General features: G+C 53.2%; 2 protein-coding genes and 1 long non-coding RNA gene across 10 annotated transcripts in view; 2 read left to right on the forward strand and 1 right to left on the reverse strand.

Annotated features, from left to right (window-relative positions):
- DTX1 (deltex E3 ubiquitin ligase 1) overlaps window positions 1–4,235 on the forward strand; it is a 34,702-nt gene extending 30,467 nt beyond the window's left edge. Inside the window, exons 5-11 of the mRNA XM_036993432.2 lie at window positions 1,227–1,288; window positions 1,576–1,737; window positions 2,021–2,082; window positions 2,554–2,712; window positions 2,807–2,968; window positions 3,068–3,157; window positions 3,863–4,235. Of these exons, the coding sequence (XP_036849327.1) occupies window positions 1,227–1,288; window positions 1,576–1,737; window positions 2,021–2,082; window positions 2,554–2,712; window positions 2,807–2,968; window positions 3,068–3,157; window positions 3,863–4,087 (922 nt within the window). The 3' untranslated portion in view covers window positions 4,088–4,235. The remainder of the gene's footprint in view (window positions 1–1,226; window positions 1,289–1,575; window positions 1,738–2,020; window positions 2,083–2,553; window positions 2,713–2,806; window positions 2,969–3,067; window positions 3,158–3,862) is intronic.
- RASAL1 (RAS protein activator like 1) overlaps window positions 485–19,738 on the reverse strand; it is a 34,598-nt gene continuing 15,344 nt past the window's right edge. For 3 of the 8 annotated variants that reach the window (XM_073223972.1, XM_073223973.1, XM_073223974.1), the window contains 14 exons: window positions 19,564–19,652; window positions 18,943–19,060; window positions 18,643–18,796; window positions 18,223–18,287; window positions 17,808–17,920; window positions 15,781–15,973; window positions 12,643–12,783; window positions 11,952–12,096; window positions 10,536–10,708; window positions 9,396–9,533; window positions 9,181–9,316; window positions 7,945–8,065; window positions 7,069–7,145; window positions 6,261–6,821 (listed from right to left, as the gene is read on the reverse strand). In XM_073223972.1, the coding sequence (XP_073080073.1) occupies window positions 6,682–6,821; window positions 7,069–7,145; window positions 7,945–8,065; window positions 9,181–9,316; window positions 9,396–9,533; window positions 10,536–10,708; window positions 11,952–12,096; window positions 12,643–12,783; window positions 15,781–15,973; window positions 17,808–17,920; window positions 18,223–18,287; window positions 18,643–18,796; window positions 18,943–19,060; window positions 19,564–19,652 (1,803 nt within the window). In that variant the 3' untranslated portion in view covers window positions 6,261–6,681. Of the gene's footprint in view, window positions 1,099–6,260; window positions 6,822–7,068; window positions 7,146–7,944; window positions 8,066–9,180; window positions 9,317–9,395; window positions 9,534–10,535; window positions 10,709–11,951; window positions 12,097–12,642; window positions 12,784–15,780; window positions 15,974–17,807; window positions 17,921–18,222; window positions 18,288–18,642; window positions 18,797–18,942; window positions 19,061–19,563; window positions 19,653–19,738 lie in introns of those variants that run through there. The other 5 variants (XM_073223978.1, XM_073223975.1, XM_073223976.1 and 2 more) reach the window with 3 other exon arrangements.
- Window positions 9,233–10,144, forward strand: LOC140846635 (uncharacterized). The gene is made up of 2 exons (XR_012125969.1): window positions 9,233–9,407; window positions 9,903–10,144. It is a non-coding gene; the product is annotated as an uncharacterized lncRNA (long non-coding RNA).

Raw genomic sequence — 19,738 nt, forward strand, 5'->3', positions numbered from 1 at the left:
CAAGCTAGTCACTGCAATATATCCATGGTTTCCTTGCCAAGAGAAGAGAAGTTACACCATGACTTGGCAGGGCCGAGGTGCAGAGGTTGAAATTACTTAGGCAGGATGACACAGTGATGGTGATGATGGCTCATGCCGTTAGAATCTTTGCTAGGTACCAGGAACTGTGCTTAGCTCTTGACATGTAGAATTTCATTGACTTTTCACAACAAACATAAGGAAGGTACTATATATATATTTTTAATTAAGGTATCACTGATATACAATCTAAGGGAGGTTTCTTTCACATGAGCAACATTGACATTCACCCATATTAAGTCCCCCACCACCCCATTGCAGTCGCTGTTCATCAGTGTCATAAGATGCTATAGTCATTACTTGTCTTCTGTGTGCGATACTGTCTTCCCCATGATCTATATTGTGTGTACTAATTATAATGCCTCTTAATTCCCTTCTCCCTCCCTCCCCGCCCGCCCTCCACAACCCCATCCCTTTGGTAACTGCTAGTCCCAGGAAGGTGCTGTATTATCTCCATTTTACAAATGGGGAAACAGGCTTACAAGAGGTGTGATGAACTGCTGTGTGTCACTCAGCTGGTTAGTGGTTGGGCAGAGATATGAAAGAAGCTCTGGCTGATTCCAAAAGCCAGAGCTCTTTGGGGGGAAGGGCAAAGAGGTGAAGCAGGCTGCATTTTCCTAGGACCTCATTTGAAGAGGGAACAATGCCTAGTCACAGGAACTGACATCAGTAATATTCTAGAAGGGAAAAAATGTTTAACCATAAAATGTCTTTGGAAAACCTGGATTTACCATTGCTGATCATACTTCCTAATGCAGGACTTATCAGAGCCTTTAATATCTTCATATATGTTGTGAATTTCCAAGAAAGAGACAGTGAAGTGTTTCATAACTTATTTGATCCCTCAATCTTTCGTTCCCAGATCATCTTCCACGTAGCTAACTTTGAGAGATGCTAGAATGGCTGACTCACCAATAGTTGGGTTTTGGGCACGGTGGCCAACGAAAGGGAGCTGTTGGAATCCAAGTGCTCTCACTAGGCCAAGCTGTGGAGTCGGAACGGAGTTCCCTGTTGATTATTCTAGAGGAAGTAAAAGCACAAACGGGTCAGAGTACGCCCGGGGGCCAGAGCCTGAAGGCAAACCAGGCTGTCCAAATATGATGTTGGGGGCTGGAGTGCAGCTGCGGCCTCTTCCCTTGTTTCCTCAGGGTCCCGGCGCTTCCGGTGAAGAATTTGAATGGTACCGGACCGGTCCACCCGGCTCTGGCAGGTGAGATCCAGCCCGGAACAGGAAAGAGGCGGGCCCACAAGGAGGCAGCCCCATGACTCCGCCCCCGGGGTCGGCTAGTGGGCGGTGCCCAGAGGGAACGCCCCTTACCCCTGGGCCTTGATACTAGGGTGGGCGTGGGCCGCAAAAGGCATTCCACTGGGCTTCCACCTGGGATGGGGCTGAAGGGTCGGGGCCTAGGGGAGAGGCCCCTCCGTCCACCCAATGACAGGAGAGCAGGGGGGTGGGGCCGGGGGACGCCCCGCCCTGACTGCCCTGCTGCGCCTCAGGCATGACAGGGATCCTGCTGTGCGCCGCCGGCCTGCCCGTGTGCCTGACGCGGGCCCCCAAGCCCATCCTGCACCCCCCGCCCGTGAGCAAGAGCGATGTCAAGCCCGTGCCCGGAGTGCCCGGGGTGTGCCGCAAGACCAAGAAGAAGCACCTCAAAAAGAGTATGCCTCCCACGGACGACCCTGACCCTGAACTTAACCTCACTAACCCGTGACCACAATCCCTCGGACCCCTCAACTCCAATTTGTTCTTAGGACTTACGAGCCCACTTCCATCCCCTGATCCCAGCTCCTGTTCCCCCGGCCCCACCCGCCACCGACTCCGATTATATCTAACCTCCTACAACCCTGACCAGCCCACCTCTCTGGCCTCTGACCCGTCCTGAGCCAAGCCCTCAGGGTGGATTCTGAGCACGCTCAAGCCTACCGCGCTGTGTCTTTGCAGGTAAGAACCCCGAGGATGTGGTTCGAAGGTACATGCAGAAGGTGAAGAACCCACCTGATGAGGTGAGCCCGGGGGAGGGGCCGTCCGGGCAGAGGGCAGCCGCCCGGTAGGGAGGGGGGCCGTCCCTCTACGCCCTCCCAATATACTAACTGCTCCTGGTCCTCTGTGTTACACCCTCTTTCCCCAGTTTATGGGTCTCCTTAACGGAAATACTTAAGTCTAATAGAATCACATGATCAACCTCTTGATGACTGACAGCTTTTGTATCTTATACACGTTTCCACCAAACCTGTTTAAATATTGCTTTTGATAGTTAAGCCATTAATCCCTCTGGAGAGGGGTGTGAGGCAGCTATCTGCTCCTCTGCCATATAGCTGACCTCTGTATTTGAGGGTGTCCTCTCTCTTTGACAAATGGGTGCCAGAGAGGGAGGGTGCTCAGCCTCCTGTGGTAACCTGGGAATCAGTGTTGACCCAAGTGGGGGAGCGTACCCACCTCAGTCCTCAGCACCCCCTCTGTGACCCCTCCCCCAGGACTGCACCATCTGCATGGAGCGGCTGGTCACAGCATCTGGCTACGAGGGCGTGCTTCGGCACAAGGGCGTGCGGCCTGAGCTCGTGGGCCGCCTGGGCCGCTGCGGCCACATGTACCACCTGCTGTGCCTCGTGGCCATGTACTCCAATGGCAACAAGGTGGGCCAGGCCATGAGGCAGTGGGTGGGGAGCAGGCGAGGGGGCCTGGTGGGGCCAGAACACCTGGGGAACTCACTTCCAGCTTTGCCCCCAGGATGGCAGCCTGCAGTGCCCCACCTGCAAGGCCATCTATGGGGAGAAGACAGGCACTCAGCCACCAGGGAAGATGGAGTTCCACCTCATCCCCCACTCGCTGCCTGGCTTCACTGACACCCAGACCATCCGCATTGTCTACGACATCCCCACAGGCATCCAGGTGAGCCCCCTCGGACCCCTGACCCAACTCGTCTGAACCCTCCAGAGGCCCTCATGCCTGTCTGTGGTTCAAGTCCCTGCTATCCCCCCACCCCAACAGGGCCCTGAGCATCCCAATCCAGGCAAGAAGTTCACTGCAAGAGGCTTTCCACGCCACTGCTATCTGCCCAACAACGACAAGGGCCGGAAGGTGGGTGCCAAGAGGGTGCAGGGGTCCCAGCCATTGTCAGCCTGGGCCTTCAGTCCCCCATCATCTCCAACACCTGCTCTTACATCCCTTCCCGCACCAGCACTGACCATAATCACCCAGTGCAGGTCCAGTGCCACCAGTCTCTTCATATATCTCATCTCATTTACCAATCTTGACCCCATTGTACAGAAAAATAAATGAAGCCTCAGAGAGGGCAAGTAACTTGCCTAAGGTCACACAACTAGTAAGTGGAAAAGTTTGGATTTGAACCCAGAGCAGTCCAGGCTTTTCACCACCACATTGTAGATTGTCTGCTTTTACTTTGTTTTTCAAGAGAAACCAGGAAATCTGACTTGTATGAAATCTCCAGGTTTACTATTGCCAACAAAGTCACAAAGTGACTATCCTTTAATACAGTATAGGGTCCAAACCAAACATGGCTGAGAGCTGTTGGTTTGAGCCCCTTCCTTCACCCGAGAAGAAACAGACAACCTAGAAAGAGCTTTTACTGGGGCAACTCTTAGGGGACTCAGTCTAGGGAAGGAAGAGGCCAAGCTGGGCAGCCACAGGGAATCCTGCAGGGCTTAAAAGGTGCTAGCAGAGCCATAGTGTGGCTGGGGAGGGAGGGAGGCAGAGCTGCAAGGCAGCACTGCTGCGACCTCCACCCACCCCGGCCGGGCCCTGTCCCTGTGCCCTGCCCACCAGGTGCTGAGGCTGCTCATCACGGCCTGGGAGCGGAGACTCATCTTCACCATCGGCACGTCCAATACCACGGGCGAGTCGGACACTGTGGTGTGGAACGAGATCCACCACAAGACGGAGTTTGGATCCAACCTCACGGGCCACGGCTACCCAGATGCCAGCTACCTGGACAATGTGCTGGCCGAGCTCACAGCCCAGGGTGTGTCTGAGGCTGCAGCCAAGGCCTGAGGCCCAAGGCTGCCCACCTTCCCTCCTGCTTTGCCCCTGGTCCGGTACATGCCTCCATCCACCAGCTGTGTCCTGGTGGCCCAGGTTCAGGGCTAGGGAGGAGCCTGCAGAAGGAGCCGGAAGTGTCCCAGGGATTTGGTGGCAGGTGGTTGGGATGATGGGAGACTGGTAGTCTGGCCAGCTCCAACCCAAGCTCCCTGAGAGGATGGCAGAGGAAGCGCTGGAAACCACAGCAAAGTCCCTACCAAGACAGAGCCCCACCTCTTCACACAAACACACGTGTCCTGTTGAACACACGCACGCACACCCACGTGCCTCTACTTACCCCCAGACTCGGGGGGAAGAGACAGAAGACCCCTGTGATACCCCATGTGGATTCCCCCCTATGCCTCTATCGCATCTGTACAGGCTTGTTGGCAAGCAGGACGTTTCAGGTCAAACTCGTGGGAGCCTGCGGGGGCTCCCAGGGGGAAGGGGCACTCGGGAAGCTCAGCCCATCCCCATCTCTGTTACCCACTGGCAGGCAATTGTGAACCCATGGGGTGGAAGCCCCCAAGTTATTCAGCAGTTTTGCAAAGGTGCAGCCAGAGAGTGTGTCGAAAGGCATCTTACTGTGTGCTTGTGTCTCTTCATCCTCTGGGACTGACCTCGTTTTCCTCTCCCATCCCCAGGCCCTGTGTCTGTCCCAGATAAAGGCACTGTTCTCCTTTCCTCCCCACCCCATCCTCTCCAATAACTCCGAACTTCATGATCCAAAGGCTGGAGCTTCTGGCTTCAGAAGCAAAACAAGGAGGCCTAGCTTAGGCCAGTAGGTCTAAAAAGCAAGACTGGACAGCAAAGAGTCCCATTTCCCTTTCCTTGGGAGTGGGCAGTGGGGTGGCTGATGGTCTTGGCCAACCAGGGGCCTGTTGCCCAGGCAACTCACCAGCTCCGCCTCTGTTGATTGGCTGCCACGGTCGGGAGTCAGCCAAGATTTAAAGAGACGCCAGCGACTGCTCTTTTGAAAACCTACCAGTCCCACTGTGGGTGGAGAAATAAATGGTTTTCTCCTCCTCACGCAGTCTTTTCCTGCCAAGCAGGGGAGGGTGGGTGGCTCTGTTCCTGGGTGCCTTCAGAGTGCCCCATCAGGGAATTTTAAATGAGGACTCCAGGAACGTTGCCCCTCTAAGCTTTGGGCATGTGGAGATGAAGGGTGCCCGTAACTTGTCATGGGGCAGAGAGGGGGTATGAGGGTGGCAGAGGCAAACCCTCCTAGTCCTGGTCCCCAAGAGGGCAGAGGTGAGGGTGCTGTTCTTAAGCTCCTGCCCAGGCAATGCATGCAGCTGCTTCCTGATGAAGAACTCAGGCTGGTAGCTGAGTGCGTCCCAGAAAATATGGAGGAGCTGGGAGACCCCGTGACAGGCTCTATGGGACCTCAAGCCTACAGAGCAAGGTTCTGTCTGGGGAAAGACAGGAACGGATCCCCATATCAGCAACAAGCCTCATTCCAGCCTCTGCAACGCTTTCTGTTGCCTGGTGACTATAGTGGATGTCGCGGCTCCAGGCGACCCCTGCTGGCCGCCCTCGATATAGCGTCATGTTTTACCTGACCCACCTTATCTCCAGATAGGCTCCAGTTTGCCCCACGCTCTAGTCCTACAAAACCGGAAACGAGTCCTTGGAGGCCCATCCAGTTCTGCCAGTTGAGTACTCAAGCACACTACCCTCGGTGACTCATAATCTCACCTCAAACTCTCATACATAAAATCGCCCAGATCCTCAAATCTTATGGTCATCCATGCCACCCAAGGAAATGTTAAAAATCCAGATTCCTGCCCCCACACCTGTGCACAGGAGTCTATGTGTCTAGCAGACAACCCAAACGGTGGGCTTTGAACCACAGTATGAGAAACCCTGTCCTTGGCTCCTAAGCTAACTCTGTGGGACCCAGTTTAAAAACCACACATCTAGATTGGATAACTCACTTGTCATTTTGCACAGGGTAAACTGAGGCTCAAAGAGGGAAACAGAGCCTGGCTCAAGGTCTCTATTCTCCAAAGGTTGAGTCTGGTACACGGGTCTACTGGCCTGTTATTCCTGTGGGCACCTGATTCTGGAAGCTTGGGTTATTAAGACTCAGCCAAGGGCAGGGTTCAGGAGGATCAATGAGGTTACAAGGGTTAGCAGACATGAAAACAGGAAGGGCTGAGCCCATTTAGTGCCTGTCTGGGACAACAAAGCCACATGGGCATTAGAAATTCAGGTACAGCTGTAACAGCAACTCAGGGCCAAGCTGGCCTCTTGATTGTGGGTAGAGGACAGTCTGGTGAAGCAGAGATGTCAGGCTGAGCCAAATGAGTCAGTTCCTTATCCCATCCTCTCCAGTCTGCCTCAACCCAGAGAGCAAGGCTCATTTAGTACAAGGCTGGCCCTCTGCCGGAGGGCTTCCATGCCCAGAGTTCTGGACTTAGGGCACATGGGGCAAGGATATCTCCAGAAGCCCCCAAGCCACAGCATCAGTGGGTACAGGACTGCCAGGAGGGGCTTCTGGGCCAGGGTATGCTGAGAAGAGCCCGGCTCCTTCCTCCTCCTTCCAGGCTGGCTCTGGCATGTCCTCAGGGCCCCAGGGGACCTGGGGCCACCTTTCCCTGTTCCTGCTGCTGAAACTCCTCGTGGGCTCGATCCAAATCTGCGAGCACCTCCAGCAGGTGGGCAGCTGCCTCCCGCTGCCGGACCAGGGCATCAGGACAGGCCCCTGGGAGAGAGACAAGGGCTCAGCCAGGCCAGGGCAGCCTGCCATAATCCAGACTCAGCTTCCTCAGGCTCCAGATTTGCCTGTGCCCTGAGAATCCTAAAATGTGGCAGAGCACACACACAGCCTCCCCACTGCCCCCTCAGCCTGCTGGCAGACTGGAAACAAGAGAGTCAGAGGAAGACACAGGGATGTGCTTGGCAAGTTGTGGGAGGTGTTAGAGGGCAGAGGGACCTCCATAACCCCTTACCTTTTGTGGTACTGGGGCCCTTCCCTGCATCCGCTGCCAGACTTGTATCTGTGTTGGAATCCTCCAGGAATTTCATCCTGAAAGATGAGAGGGAGAAAGACAAGATTGGTCCCTGATTCCCAGTCTTGCTCTCTACCCAAGAGATTCTCTGCTGGATACAGGAAACATTACAAGTTTCCTTTAATCATCACAGCATCCATCTGTAGAGTGCCAGACTAAGCCCTTTACATGTATTAACTCATTTAATTATCACACACAAAAAGTTTACCTCAGGTAGTCACTTACTATTAGTTGCATTATACAGATGGTCACTGAGACACAGAGAGGTAAAGTAACTTTCCTAAGGTTGCACAGCATAATAATAATTGAGAGCTAATTACATGGCCAAGTACCTACAGGTGTTTTACCTGTGTAAGCTTATTTGGTCCTCAGGACACTATAAGATAGGTACTATTATCATCCCTATTTTCCAGATAAGAAACTGAGGTACAGAGGGGGTAAGCAACTTGCCCAAGATCTCACAGCCAGTAAGTGGCTAGGCTAGGATTTGAATCCGGGCAGGCCAGCTGTCTATAATGAGTAAGAACAAATCTCTGTCAGTGAGTAACAACAGTGATCTTGAGGCCAGCTGGGAAGGGAACGGGGAAACATCTAAGCTCTGTGCCCATGCCTATGGAGCCCAAGATCCTAAGGTCCAGTTCTGCAGGCATTTTGCCCCAGGGTGCTCCTCAGTCCTCGCCTTGAACCTGCCCCCCTCCTTCTCGGGAAGCTCAGCTGATGCGTATGGGAAAAATGAAAAAATTAACATGGCAGGCCACAGTGGACAGCTGGCCCGCTGGCCAGAGCGGGTGATGTAGGATGGGTGGGGGCACCCACCTGAGCTGGTTCCTCCCCAGGAGCAGCTGCCGGTACACCATCTGGGTCTCAGCATCGGGGTCTAGCGGGTCACTCCAGTCCCCCAGGGTCACAGCTGAGTGTGTGCGGCTGCATCCGGCAGCTAGAGGACACGGCACAATCAGTTCTTCCTCCCACCCCCTCCAGGAACCCCGTGGAGGCGGTCTCCAAGCCCGGCCCCTTCTGACTCCTGAAATCGCTCTGCTCTCCACTACAGCTGACCCTGGAACAACACAGGGGTTAGGGGCGCTGGCTGCCCACTCAGTCAAAAATCCACGTATAATGTTTGACTCCCCCAGATTTAACTCCTTATAGACTACTGTTGACCCGGAGGCTTACCGAAAACATAAACAAGTCACCTAACACATATTTTGTATGTTATCTGTACTATGCGCTGTATTCTTAGAATAAAGTAAGCCGGAGAAAAGAATGTCTTTTTTCAAATCGTTACAAATCTCAAAAAAATGTTTCCATTAGATCATTGAAATAAATCCACTTATGAGTGGACCTGCGCAGTTCAAATCCATGATGTTCGGGGGTCAACGGTACTCCCTTCAAGCCCCACTGCCTCCACCCTTGTTCAACACAGCAGCAAGTCACCTCCCTCCTGCCTCCTCCCACTGTCTAAGCTCCAGCCGCACAGACCCTTTTGCAGTCCTGGTGCGCTGTCACACCTCCAGGACTTGGCTGGTGCCCTTTGCCCTGCTTACAACACTCTTCTTTCCCCAGCCCTGTCTACAACTTGGCTGCTTAACTCCTGCTCTTCTCAGGGCGAATTTAAGCAGCACCTCCTCCAGGTAGTCCTCGTTCATCTCCTACCCAGTGGCCGTGTCAGAGGCATTCTCTGGAGTCTCAAAAGCTTTATCCTGGCTTACAGCACTGTATTACAATTGTCTGGTATTCACTTGTCCTTGAGAGCGAGCCTGATGTCTGTCTACGACTAGATGCCTGGCACATTAGTGGGTGCTTAAAAAATAACCTCATATTTAATGAGCACTGTGTGCTAGGCAGTGTTCTATGAGCTTCGTGTATATCCACTCACTTAATCCTTACAACCCCACGAGGCAGGCACGATTATCAGCCCCATTTCGCATTTGACTAGACTGAGGCAGGAGAAGTTGGGCAACTTGCCCAAGTTTGCACAGCCAGCCCAGGCAGAGATGGAACACCCGCTGATTGACAGGGAGGGTGGAGCTTCAGCCCGCCCCGCCCCCTCACCTGAGCGATCAGCCTGGAGGCAGCAGGTCCAGCGCGAGCTCCGAAACGCACCGGAGTGGCAGGCGGCCAGCTTGTCCGGGTTGGGGGCGCTGGCCTTGCGCAGGGCCGACAACCATTGGTTGAGATCGTTCACATTCTGTAGGAGGCGGCCATCAGAGGTAGGATGGGACCAAAGAAACGGCCTCCACCCTCCTTCCATCCGTACGGTGCCTCACCTTACACTGGAGGTAGGTGGTGTGCAGCGCCCCTGCGCCCTCCTGCGACACCACCTGCATCACGTGAGGTAGCTGGAAGGCTCCCTCGTCCACGCGCTCCACCGCGCGGATGTGCGACACCGGAATGGAGGAGCACGTCTGGGAGAGAAGACTGTCGCTGCGAGGGGGAACTGGAGGCTGGGGCTGGGGTGGCAGGACAGCTTTCCTCTGGATGTGTGCATCAGGTGGTGTCCCCGGGGGTGGGGACTTTCAACCCTGTGTCTCCGTGAGCTGTGTATGTGCACGTATGTGCATGTCCAGGAGCCCTGCAGTCCCGCCCCATTACTCTCAATGTAAGTGACAGCTTATCTGCGCATCAGTTTCCTTCACCACAATTCTCCTCCTCCTCATCCCAGCCACTGACAGGGCTCTAAGAGTGTGTGGCTCTAAACACTTTACATCTATCAGCTTATTTCATCATCACAACATATTTCTGAGGCTGGGTCTATTATTCTTCTCAATTTGCAGGTGAGGAAACTGAGGCACAAGAGGACAAATGACCCTCCTGAGGTCACTCCGCTGGTGGAGCCAGAACTGGAACTCAGGGAGCTGAACTCTAGAATCCACTCTGCTGATAGAGTAGAACAGGCTTAAGGACCCTTTCCAGTGCTGTTTATGTCTTGTTTGCTGTACCTCCAGTGCCCAGAACACCACCACATGGTGTATAGTAAGCACTCAGTAAATGTTTGATGAATAAAGGAATGAACCAATACTGTGACATGTATGCCTATGTACCTCTGAGTGAGCAGATCCAATTTTGTGTGAGTCTCTATGGTAGGTGGGCATAGACCTGGGTGGGAACATCTGAAGGTGCTTCAGCACTGTCCCTGCCCTTTGCATGTCCGCGTCTGGGAAGGTGTGTCCAGCCAGGTGCACATTCTGAAGCACATTGAACCGTGACTATGTGTAGGTGTGTGCTGTGCCTGTCCTGTTCCTGAGAAGTGAACAGAGCCTGCTGGAGAGTTTGGACTTGCTCAGTTGCTGCAGGGCCCTGCATGGTCCTGGACCCATCCTGGGCCTCAGATTCCCCGGGATACAAAGAGGCAGCTCTAAGAGGGAAGCCACCACCAGAAACGCCTCCACTGCGGGTTGGAGCCCCACCTGCCACTCAGGACTCTTGGAGTAGGAGAGAGTCTCCCCATTGAGCCAGAAGTAACGCTTCTTGAAGGCAAAGCGCGTGGCCAGGCTGGCGGGCTCCTCCTTGCGCTTCAGGAGGTAGCCTTCTCGAACGGTCACCGAGGGTGGGACCACGGCCCTGGCTGGGCCCCCAGCCTCTGGAAAATGGGGAAAGGGGATACAGTGAACCCCTCCTATCCAGGCTTAACTCGCCCTGCCAGCATGCCCAGGACCGCTGTGGATAAACCTGATGCGCTGCTCCCCTAGAGGCAGGAGGATGAACTGGACGGCTCTGAGCCCTACTCCCTCCACAGGGAATGGTGTTATTAAGGGTGGGGTGGGAGCACAAAGTAGGTCTTGATCTGTCTCCTCCTGAGGGATCTGCAGGCAGTGGCGCAGGCAGCCAGTAGGGGGAGCCACACCTATGGAGTCAGTAGCGGCAGTTCTGGGAGTACCTGAGATCTAGCCGCCCCTGGGGACCCCAGACACAGCCAGGACTCGCCCCAGTGCCACAGGAACCCTGCCATGCTACAACCAGGGCTCCACATTTCGATAGGTTGCTTTAATGTGACCTAGCCCCAACTGTCTCATGACCTGAGCCCCACGCTGATGCAGACTCACCCCCAACTCTTCTGCTTAAAACTGTCCCTATGCCTTCATTTCACTCCAAGTTGAAGCCAAAATCCTTCCAGCTGACTGCGAAGTCCCACACAATCTGGCCCCTTCCTCTTTCCATCACTCCCCCACATTCACTTTTCTTCATTAGCCTCATGTTGCTCTCTGTCCTCACCTCAGGGCCTTTGCACATGCTGTTCCCAGCCTGGAACACTGTTCCCCAGGATCCTCACAGCTTGCTCTCTGTCCTCTTTCAGGTCTTTATTCTAATATCACCCAAGGGAGGTCACCCTATCTAAAAGTTTGACCTACCACCCCACCCCAAAATTCCCTTCCCTCCTCTAGTTGTTTTCCTTAGTGCTTATCACTCCCTAACACACCACACAACTTGATAATTCATCCTGTTTATAGCCTGTGGCCCCCACTAGAATGAAGATTCCATGAGAGCAGGAGTTTCTTCTGTCTTGTACACTGCTGTTTCCTCAGCACCTGGAACAGTGTCTGTTACATTATAGGCACTTAATAGATACTTGTCGATTGCATGCACACCATGCCACAATCCCCACCCACATCTCCACATTGGCTGGGATGACCTGGAGGACAGAGCCTGAGATCTGTTCATATCTGGGACCTAACACAGTATGTTCCAGGGAATGTTAGGTGACTGACTAGCTGACCCACAGGACAGTAGTCTCAGTGCTGGGGTGAGAGAGGGGTGGTTGAAGTGCAGGTCCCAAGGGTCCAGTGGAGTGACAAACCAAACATGGCAAGGATACAGGAACTCACCCTCTTCCCCATTCACATCCACCAGCTGGTCTAGGAAGTCTCTCACAAGCGAGATACTCTGCAGCAGGAAGGGATGTAGGGGGGCCATCCACAGTTCCTTGCCCTGGCCCAGCTGCTGGCCCAGGTTTCCAATGCTCTGCACAGCCTAGAGCAAAAGAATGCCAGGGCCAAGGTCACTCCAGGGGTGAAGGGCCCCCTGTAGACCCAGAACAGAGCTCCAGAGTCCTAACTCCCAAATCACTGCTCAATTAAAGGAAAAGACTCATGTCTCCTCATAGTCACCTGCTTTGGGCAATATCTATACATCCCTGTGGACAGATATGCACCCCCAGTGCCCTTACTTTGTTCCCTCTGGAGCCCAGATTCCCACACCCGAGAGTACCTTGTCCTCTCATGCATACTCTGGATACTCTGGAACCCATCAGAACATCAAAATATGGCCAATTTGCAAAGGATAGTCTGATTCATACTAAGGTGTAAATGACTGCTGGCCTGTTTCCCACTTTCTTCCTGGAAAGGTAAGGTTTTCACTTCAAAAGAGAAAATTAGAGTGTAACAAATGCCTTCACACTCAGGCTATAAGGCTTATGGGTCTTATTGGGTCTTCTGTGGGTCTGGCCTCCCAGCTCTGTTCCTATCACGCTTTTCCCTGGCTATGAGCACATATGATGAAAGACTCTGTTGCTGATACCTTGGCAAGCAACAGCAGTGAGCGACTGGTCTGGGGATCTGCATGCTGGTCTCGGAGATCAAACAGCTTCGGGGTGAGGATGGCAGGTGCAAAGAATCGCAGAAAAAGAAAGCCACTTATGGCCAGGTACTTCACATCCTGCTGAGAGGAGCAGCAGGTGAGAGGAGCCCCCAAAATCCACTTCCCAGATAGAGATACTGAGGCAGCAAGGACTATAGATTGGTGGTGCAAGGGGAAATGGGATGGGAAATGGGTCAGGAGGCCATACTGGTCTTCTAAAGAGAATTTTCCTCCCTGGGCCTCAGTTTCTCCACCTGGAAAATGGAGTAACAATACTAATCTTGCATCATTAGATTAAAAAAAATTTTTTTTAAGGTATTATTGATATACAGTCTTATGAAGGTTTCACATGAAAAACAATGTGGTTACTGCATTTACCCATTGTCAAGTCCTCCCCATACCCCACTGAAATCACTGTCCATCAGTGTAATAAGATGCCACAGAGTCACTACTTGTTTTCTCTGCTTGCACCATCAGATTTAACCAAATATCCTGAGTCTGCTTTGTGCCCAGAACTGTGCTAAGGGCACAGCCCCCTGAAGGAAGCACCATCATTATCCCCATTTTACAGATAAGGCAGCAGAAGCTCAGAGATACCAATTGACTTGCCAAAGGTCACACAGCTGATGAGTAGAGGAGGCAGAATTAAAACCCAGATCTATGATTTATATATATATAATAACATCAACAGGCCAGATACTTCTCCAAACATGTTTATTTAATACTTACCTAAGAGGTATTATATCTCCATTTTACAGAAGAGGCAGCTGAAGCCCAGAAAGGGAAGATCACTTGTCCAAGGCCACACAGCTGTAAGTGGCATAGCCAAGATTTGAACCCAGGCAGAACTGTAACACTCAGCTCTTCACTACACTCTCCTGCACACTACACTAGCTATTGTGGAACGCTTGCTGAGTGGCAGGAACTAAGCCTGAACTATCACTCTTACTTCTTAAACAATCCTGTGGCATAGATACTATTATCCCCATTTTCTGGATGAGGAAATAGGCTCTGCAGTGAACCCAGTATGGTGCCCCTCAGGGTGAGTCCTAGGCCTGGTCCACCTGTAGGCAAAGCTGGTCTCCCAGCTCCAGCCAGGGACTCAGGGAAGGTGCCTCCATCCTGGGGCATGTGGCACCCCCCATCCACTCCCACCCACCTCTCACACTTGCCTGGTTATATTTAGCCCGAGAATGTGCTCTAATATTTATTTAAGGGTTGTATTCACACATGAGACAAAACCCTCCCTGGGTACGTGCCAACTTCCCGGGCATCTCTGCATTGACAGTGAACCCTGCCAGGAGCTGGGTACCTGGAGCTGCCAGGGGGAGGGTCTCCGCCCCCACCTTCACTCACTGGAATACTGAGTGCCCCCAAGGCCATCACCCCTGCATGCACCATGCTCCAGGGTCATTTTAGCCTTTGGCATCTACTCTTTGCCTTCCTCCCTTCTTAAGAAGAAGGAACAGGTGTCAGAGCAGCAAAGAAAGGAGCTCCCCTGACCCCATCTACCCTGTGGGCCTGAGAAAGTCCCTGTTCCCTGCCAGTGGCCTTGGCCTACTGGGCAGGGGGTAGTAAGCATGGGGAGAAGGGACACTTCAGTGTGCTGACACTGGCTCCCCCCACAAGGGCCAGGCTGTCTAGGGAGCCGGCCTCCCCACTTTCCTTCCCTCCTTCCTGCCACAGTGGTGTCCCACTTAGCACCTCTGCCAGCAGCCCAGGTGAGAGCCCAGCAAAGTGGGGTAGAAATCAAGCCGTGTCCCAGTTTGGAGGTCCAGAGCTCACTCAGCAGGAGATGAAGGGAGAAGGGAGAGACCCCCTACTGGGATCCAGAGGCCTCGTTTTGAGTCCACAACCCTGGGTCAAGGCTCTTTACCTCTCTGGGCCTCAGTTTTCTCATCTATAAACAGGAAATGGGGGGAGATGTGGCATAAATCAAGAGCTCTTAACCCAGGCCTCTAAGGATTGGGCCATTACATCTCCAACATTGTCTCCAAGCAGGCAAGATCTTTCTGCACAGTGAACCCCCAGTCCGCATTTCTGTTACATCAACACTACGTAAGAGCTGACCTCATTTGATGTCATTTGTAAGTAAGAACAATGACAGTCACCTTGGAAGGGATGCTGAGCATTAAACCAGGAGGTCTCAAGCTGGTTAATCCAGCTGCAAATGTGTAATGACTGGCTCAAAGTATTGTTGTTCTGTTGCTGTTTGTTTGTTTGTTTTTAAGGTAAATTTTTTGGGCCAACACTTTAAAAAATGAGAGACTTTACATAAGATCCAGAATGTGGGCTTTAAAAAAAGACTTTGAAGATCTGGCATTACTGGGCCCCCCTTCCCACATGGCAATAATTGATCATCTGGAGCAGCCTCCTTAAGACAAACTGTGGGAGCTCCAGTTGGCCACAATCCCTATCGCTCCCTGCTTGGTTCATTTATCTTACCTGCCTAAACCCTGCAGCACCTGAGTTTTCAATTTTTCTATCAATATTGGGAAAGCACTAGCCCATGCAGGGATTTATTTTTAGGCTTTATTTTGTGTGTGCTACTGAGCACCTACTGTATGCCAGCTATCTCCTTTTCTCCCTATCTTTCTTTCTTTCTCTAATAGCTAGAATTTCAGATGCACTTATTTTGTACCATACTGTATTACTTAGAAGTTATGAGCACAGATTCAGGAGCATGGCTGCCTGGATGGGTGCCTATCCCAGCACCACCTCTTCCTAGCTATATAACTTAACCTCTCTGGGCCTCAGTTTTCTCCTCTGTAAAATGGAATAATACTGGTACCCACTTCACAAGATGGGTGTATGTGAGTACTAGGTCTGACTCAGTAAGGGCTATATAGTGTTAGCTTCTATTATTATTATTATTATTATTATTATTATTATTACCACCCCCGGGTCCCAGACCCTGCCAGAAACACTGTCTCCAATTCTTCCAGGACACAGATCTTTAGTGCAGGCAGCTAAGGTTCTGTCCCTGCTCTGCTCTGACTCTCCATGTGACCCTGGACAAGCAGCTGCCCCTTCCCAGCCTCAGTCTCCCCATCTGCCCAATGGGAGCACCTGGCCCACCTTGTGCTCTGCCTGGGGAAAGTGCTCCTCCACGCACTGGTGCAGCTGCTTGAAGGCAAGACGCATCGTGGGTGGGCAGCGCCCCACGGAGCCCACAATGGCATCCACGATGGGCCCGAGGTAGCCGGTCAGCAGCCCCAGGCTGGCCTCCCGCAAGTTGTCCTCTGAGGGTGTACCCTTGAAGGAGATCCTCCTGGAGAAGCAAGCGGATCGGGTCTGCCTCAAAGCCCGACATCTGCCCCCACATAAACCCTCCACCCGCACCCACTTCCCCTCCCCACCTCCACAACTTCCCTCCCACCAGGCTTCTTACTGCTGCTTAGACACACTGAGCTCATTCTCACAGGGAAGGCTTTGTACATGCTGTTCCCTCTGTCTCGGACACTCTTCACACCTCCACATTCAGCTTCAATGTCACCTCCTCAAAGAGGCCATTCCTTCCCCCATTGCACATCATCTCAGGCCCTGATTTAGCGCATTTTCAGCATGGACATGCCAGACACATGCTCCACCTCAGGACTTTTGCAGCTGCTTTTCCCCCCCCACCCCGGAACACTCTTCCACCAGCTCTGTGCACGCCTCCTTCCCTCACCCGCTTCAAATCTTTGCTTAAATGTCCCATCCTTTAGAAGGTTGTTCCTGTGACCACTGGATGGAGTATCTCAAGCCCTCCCTGCTCCTGGCACCTCCCTCTAACCTCCTTTGCTCTGTTCTCCTGCATTCCTCTGATCATCTTCAAGGACCTTCTTTAGTTGGTTATCTCCTCCTAGAAGCTAGATTTGTGTCTGTTTATTCACTGCTGTTAACTCAGCATTCAGCCAGTGACCTGCACACAGTAGGTGCTCAACAATTGTTCTGTTGAGCAGATGGTGGAATAGCACTTATTTGTCTTTAATTATTTTGTTCCATTCTTTCTTGTTCCCATATGGGTTTAGGATCTGTCTTGCCTACCCACAGACTGAGAACTCTGTGGAAGCCAGGCTGAGACTTCTTGGTCCCACTGTGTCCTGAACCTAATGAGCTGAGCCCTGAACTAACTGTCTATGGCATGTATCATTTAATCCCAATAGCAACCCAATGGACTAAGCAGCCTAATTGTTACCATTTAACAGAGGAGGAAACTGAGGCTCAGAGAGGTCACCCTGTAAATAGGTAACAGAACAGAAACTAGAACTCAGGACTGCCAACTCCAGAGTCTGCCTGCCACCCTGCCCTGCCCAGGTGTCCAAGGCCCTGCTCCCTGACGGCACCCACTGAATCCCTCCATCCTTGCCAGGTGGAGTTTCACAGATGGACTCTGCCCTTCTGCTCAGGGCCTGGGTTCAAATCCTCAGCTTGCAATTTCTTTGCAACCATAGGCAGGTGACCACCCCTCTCTGAGGCATCATGATCTGTAAAAAGGGGTACCAATGCTTTCCTCTGGGGGTGGGTCACGTGTGAGCAACACTTGCTGGGCAGAGCCCAGAGTGAAGGAAAGAGCCTCTCCTGTCCTCACCATCATCCCTGCTGGACTGCCCAGCAACCAGCAATGATGGCCTGGTGGGAAGCACCCCACCTCCCTAGCTGGAGGGGGGAAGGTTCTGGAAAGAGAGGAGGAGTTCACAGAGGTGTGCAACAATCCTAGTGGCTGCCCCGCTTCCTCTCATTTCATCAAGAGCTCCAGGCCCCCTCCCTCAAGGGCCTCAGCCACCACAATAGTAAAGATAATTAGTACTTAAGGAGTATTAGTTAGTGCTGGGCTTTGCGTGTATAACTTAGCTAATTCTCCCAACAATCCATAGGTAGGTATCATGAGTCCCTTAGGGTAGAGGCGGAGCTGAGATTTGAACCCAAGGAGCTGTTACAGAGTCCCGCCCCACCACCCCAACATCATGCACCCTAGGGTGAGGCTTCACAGTGGAAAGCGGCGCTCCTGAGCAGCTGCACTCGGGGATGGGGTGGCAGTCAGCACAGACCCAGCCTGACGGGATTCCAGCTGACAGGAGTTCTGTCAGAAAGTCGGTGTTCACCCCTCAGGCTTTGCTCACCTGGTGCGGCCCAAGTCCATCTTGCATGGGTCCAACTCTATGTACTTCTTTTCCTCAAAGACGCGATTAATCACGGGCTTCAGCACCTCGTGCAGGTAGGGCATGCCCACGAGCTGGGGGCAGGGGGCACCACACAGGGCGGGGCTGAGGGTGAGGCCGGGGTGTTCTGCCCATGAGCAGGGGGGCGGGGGTAGCACACTGCAAGAGGTTCAGAGCGAGGCCGGGACATGCCCGAGGACTGGGGTGGGGAGCACCAGGGAGCCACTCAGGCCAAGGCTGGGCACTGGCCACCAGCACCCCAACTCAGTACCCAGTGCCGCTGGAGGCCAGCCAAGCTGTGGGGTGCCGGTGAGCACAGAAGGGCGCCCCCTTGAGGAAGCCACCGTTGGGCCTCACCCGGCCTTTGCCTGCTCACCTTCATAAACTGTTCCATCGACTTGGATGCCAAGGAGTTAGAACGGAACAGGGTATTGGGGTTGGCTGGGAGGACAGAGGAATTGTTTGCTGGGATTTGGGGGGCTGGATACACCTCACCCCCCACACCACCCAAGGTGGGGGTCGTGATCCTTCCAGCCTCAGGAATCAAGGTGATCTGCAACATCAACTCAGTTCACAGTACAGAGACCCAGAGTGGTTAAGTAAGCTGCCTAAGGTCACACAGCTCAAGAACAGCAAAACCAGAGCCTAAAACCAGGACTGCATTCCCAGGTGGCTAGGGTACACAGCATAGGGAACCCCATCTACACACACTCACAGGAGCCCTGCCTGAAGCCTCCCATTTTTCTCCCACAGACCCTCTGTAGACCCGTCCTTGTAAGTCGTAAGGGTAACTCACTGGTCCGGGTCACCTCACGTCGGGTGAGGTAGTCCAGAAGGGGACTGGCCTGGCCCTGGCCAAGGAAGAGCTTCACCAGCTTGGTGGCCAGGTCCTGGCGGCAGTCCCCCAAGGTCAGCTCCTCCAGCACAGCCAGGGGGCTAGCAGCATCCTCCTGGGCAAGGACAAGAGAAGAGGCAGGAGAGGTGGCCCAGGGCCTTGGGACCCCAAAGCAGAAGAGCCCAGTTAGGAATCCTAAAGCAGGGGAGGCCCAGAACTCCACACCCCTCTTCAGAGCAACTGCTTGTCTGATGCACCCACCTCGGCCGGCCCCAGCACAGACTCCATGAGCAGCTTCATGAGTGGCTGGTAGTACTGGGAGGGCAGGACACGATCCTCAGTGAGGCGCACTGTCAGCCGCAGAGCACCCAGGTTCCCCCTGACCAGGGTCAGATCACATGTGAAGGAGCATAAGTACATATGGGGTAGGTGTGGAGAGCCAAGGTAGGCAGGTGTGAACACAGGTAAGCAGCAGGGATATATGCAAAATAAGACAGGTGTGGATAGGTGTGGGTAGGTGGGGTAGTTGTGAGCAGATGTGGCCTATATAAACAGGTGTAAACAGATAGTGACAGGTATAAACAGGAATGGACAAGTGAAGGCCAGTATATGCAAGTGTGCAAGAATGGACAATGTGGACAGGTACGGAGGACCCAAAGTTTGAACACACATCAAGTGTGAACTGACATCTTCACACATGAACAGGTGTAAAGTGAACTCATTTAGACATATGTAAACACACTGTGAGACATTCTACATATGTTAAATAAATGAACAAAGTGACATGGTGATAGCCTGTGGACCAAAGAGGGCACCCGTGAGGACCTGCCCACAAGCTGAAGATGGTTCCAGCCGGGCCTCCACCTGCCCACCCACATTTACCCAGAATCCTCCTCAGCTCTGGGAAAGGGTAGGAGGCGGAACCAGCCGTTGGGTGGGTTCTGCTGCAGGACCTGTGGGGGGAACTCCACCTGCAGGGGGGGACACACATACCCTTAGCCGAGCCCTGCCCTGCAGGGCCCAGGCCCCACCCAGTCCAGGAAGTAAAGCTTAAACT

Source organism: Manis javanica, chromosome 15 (genome assembly GCF_040802235.1).
Source record: "Manis javanica isolate MJ-LG chromosome 15, MJ_LKY, whole genome shotgun sequence".
Taxonomy (NCBI): Eukaryota; Metazoa; Chordata; class Mammalia; order Pholidota; family Manidae; genus Manis; species Manis javanica.